Source organism: Condylura cristata, unplaced genomic scaffold (assembly GCF_000260355.1).
Source record: "Condylura cristata isolate star-nosed mole 26May11 unplaced genomic scaffold, ConCri1.0 scaffold00023, whole genome shotgun sequence".
Lineage (NCBI taxonomy): Eukaryota > Metazoa > Chordata > Mammalia > Eulipotyphla > Talpidae > Condylura > Condylura cristata.
In genome coordinates, this window is record NW_004567124.1 from 26,908,177 (window position 1) to 26,911,359 (window position 3,183).

General features: G+C 34.1%; 1 protein-coding gene across 1 annotated transcript in view; it reads left to right on the top strand.

The window, feature by feature from the left end:
• Nucleotides 1–3,183, top strand: part of FSIP1 (fibrous sheath interacting protein 1) — a 178,382-nt gene that overhangs the window by 3,156 nt on the left and 172,043 nt on the right. The window contains exon 2 of the mRNA XM_004687565.2: nucleotides 3,057–3,180. Within this exon, the coding sequence (XP_004687622.1) occupies nucleotides 3,065–3,180 (116 nt within the window). The 5' untranslated portion in view covers nucleotides 3,057–3,064. The remainder of the gene's footprint in view (nucleotides 1–3,056; nucleotides 3,181–3,183) is intronic.

Sequence of the window (3,183 nt, forward strand, 5' to 3'; positions counted from 1 at the left end):
CATGATATTTTCTGTCATGGACAAGTATTGCTATATAATGTATACATATATGAAGTTAAAAAATCTACCAGGAAATAATTTTTAGACATTAAAATCATGAAAATAAGTGTAATTCCACTTTTTTAAAAAAAACTTGGTTATTGTTAGAGGAGGATTCATTTTCTTTTGGTTCTCCCATTCATCCCAAAATATTAAATTATAGCAGTCATATGTTCCCAGTTTGGGTTTAAATTATCCATGGTGGTGGCATTTCTCATAAAGTTGTATGAAAAAGTTTAATTTGTTTGAAATCAACTAACATTCATAGAATGTCAGTATATGTTAGCAGTTATTTGTTTCAATTTAGAATCTGGTTATATATCCATCTATTTAATAGAACATTATGAAGTAAATACTGTTCTATTTTTGAAGTATCTCTAATGTAGTAAGAAAATACTCTTTATGTAATGTTAAGTGAGAAAAATGAGTCCAATTTTGTCAAAGAAGATACAAAGCAAAAGTGGTAAAGAAATGTACCAACAATGTTTAGGGTGGTAAATACTGGGGGATTTTCACTTATTTTTGAATACTTTAGGATATTCACACTTTTTCTACAATAAATGAATTCTTTAATGATGAACTAAAGATACACTAAATAGAAAACTAGAAAATATGAACAAAAAGTAAAAAAAAAAAAAAAAATAAAGGGGACATAAGGACATCTTTGAACCTACCAATTCAGAACCTATCACTTTTATGTCCTTAAATTCAGGTCCCTGCCTGTGTATTTTTTTAATTAAAGAAACTTGCCTTTCTTTTTTTTTGTAGAAATATATAGACTCTTTAAACATGTACATTTATGAATATTTTATGGGTCTTCTATGTTGTGTCCAGTTTCCTCAGTTTCTCAGGTGCCATTAATTCAGAATTCTTTTGTCTGTGATTCAAGAGTATTAAATGTATGTAATCAAACCTGTCTTTTCCTTTTTGATTTATGCTCTTGATATCTTCTAAGTCCATGATTATGTAAATTATCTTCCTTACAGTTGAAGATTCCTATTTTATAGTTAATAGTTATTTTTTTTTAACTTTCATTAAGATTACGCAATAAAAAAGTCAAACCATACTGTAAATTTTATAATGGGAAGAAAAATTTCACTCCTGGTTTCATTTTCCAGAGGCAGCCATCTTGAACTCTTAAATATTATATGTATTAATTACTGTTTATCAGTTTTTGGACATTCTCTTTGATTTCCTTTTATGTAGAGTAGATGTTTTAGACTACTTTTCCATATATGCATTCCTCTGTACATTCACTTGATATAATTAAGACACAGTGTTGGTTACATATGTGTAACTTACTATATGTAATTTCTTTATTTTTCCTGCAGGATTTCTATGTGGTTGCTGAGATTTCTTTCGGAACACTCATTACATTTATAAAATACTAATTCAATGCTCTCTATCCATACTTTCAACCAAATTTTTAAAATCATCATTCACATGCCACCTATCCTGTGAGCTATATTTTACTTAGCTTCTTATTTTTAGGAGCAAATATAATGGAACAAACCCATCCTAAGAAAGATTTCTGGAGCCATTTGCTGATCCATGTCATTGATATTTCCCTGTGCCTCTCCCTTTATTGACGGGTATTGTCCTGGCGCTGTGCATGCTTCCATCTCATCACTCCCTCTGTACATTGCAGTAACTCTCGCCTGACAGACTGCTTAGGGTGTGTACAAGACATCTGGCCTTTTGGTGATTCATGCTTTTTGATGTGACGTGACAGGCCACGGTGATCCGTCATCCCACAATAATCATGTCAATGCCTTCCTGACTGAGTGAGCCTAGACCCTTTTGCAGAGTTTGAATAATGTTAAGATTGGTGCCTTTTTCATGTTCTGAGATGGAAAGAGTTGACCTACTCATCTCTTTAGCAAAGTCTTTGGCTTGCTGAATAGTTGGAGGCCAAATCATATTATCTCTGTGTGCCTTGGAAGAGATCAGATTGGTTGTGCTTCCTTTTGGGCCTAAAACTTTTTTGGACTCTGCTTCTGCTGTTCAAAAAAGGAGGATGAATCATTTTTGTAGTATAAGAAAATGACGTTATTCTTGCTGGACCAGAGGCATTAATTGCCTTTCTTTATTCTGTTAGGAGAGAAATGATTTAATTAAGAATTAGGAATTTGGGAAAGGATTTGTTGGAAGATACCCATTTATATATAAAACTATCAAGAAGGTATGAATCTGGAATTCTCCCTGTTTCTTCGATTTTACTTATTATACATGTTACCCCAATTACTGAATAAATTCGAAAGTCTTGATCAAGGGCACTGTTTGGAAGTATTAGTATGCCTGCAATGCCTTAATTCTCCCACTAGCTTAGACCACTCTGGTTAATATATCCTGCTTCCAAAAACAACAGAGAAGAGAGTAGCTGGAGTGGTGAGAGGCATGGAGATAATGTCACATGAAAAATAAAGATATCGGCATGTAGCTTGATAATGAAAGTCTGCCTCCAGTAGGAAAAGTAAGTTTTATTTTCTAGTTTCAGAGGGCAGAAGTAGAAGTACAGGTTTTAGAAGGAGAAGGTTGATAGTAAAAGAGCAGTAACCTGGAGGTAGATACTCATGGAAATGCAGTACAGGGAAGGAGAAAACAATGAGTACTGAGCAGGAGCCCAGGCTGAATGCTGGGATGGGAAAAACTGGAATAAGGAAGGCAAAACTAGAAGGCAGAGGCCTTCTAGACTTGGGTGGTCTTGGTTGAGAGATGTGGTTCTCTGTGTATCTTCTCAAGGACATCATAGATGTTTTCTTTTGGAGGCAAAGGAAACCACTGGATGGCATTTACTCTTCTTTTTTAGTCACTATTAGACTCTAATGCATACTTACAGTGGCAGAAGATTTAGTGATCCATGGAGACAAGATATCTTTTGATATAAATAAGGTGATGTGACGTTGGTAGTGACAAAGTTCTTATAACAGACTGAGTTTTCTGTGTATAACACTAACTAATGAAACATCTAAACATACAGGTCATAACTTGCTTTCATTTTTTTTTTTAAATTTCAGGACATCAAATGGATATTATAAAGGGCAGCTTAGATGAAATTTCAAAACCAGCTTCAAGTTCAAGAACACGTGTTGGGAGTCGAGGTTCAACTGCGTCTTTGGAGGTGCTTTCACCAGAGCCAGGGTC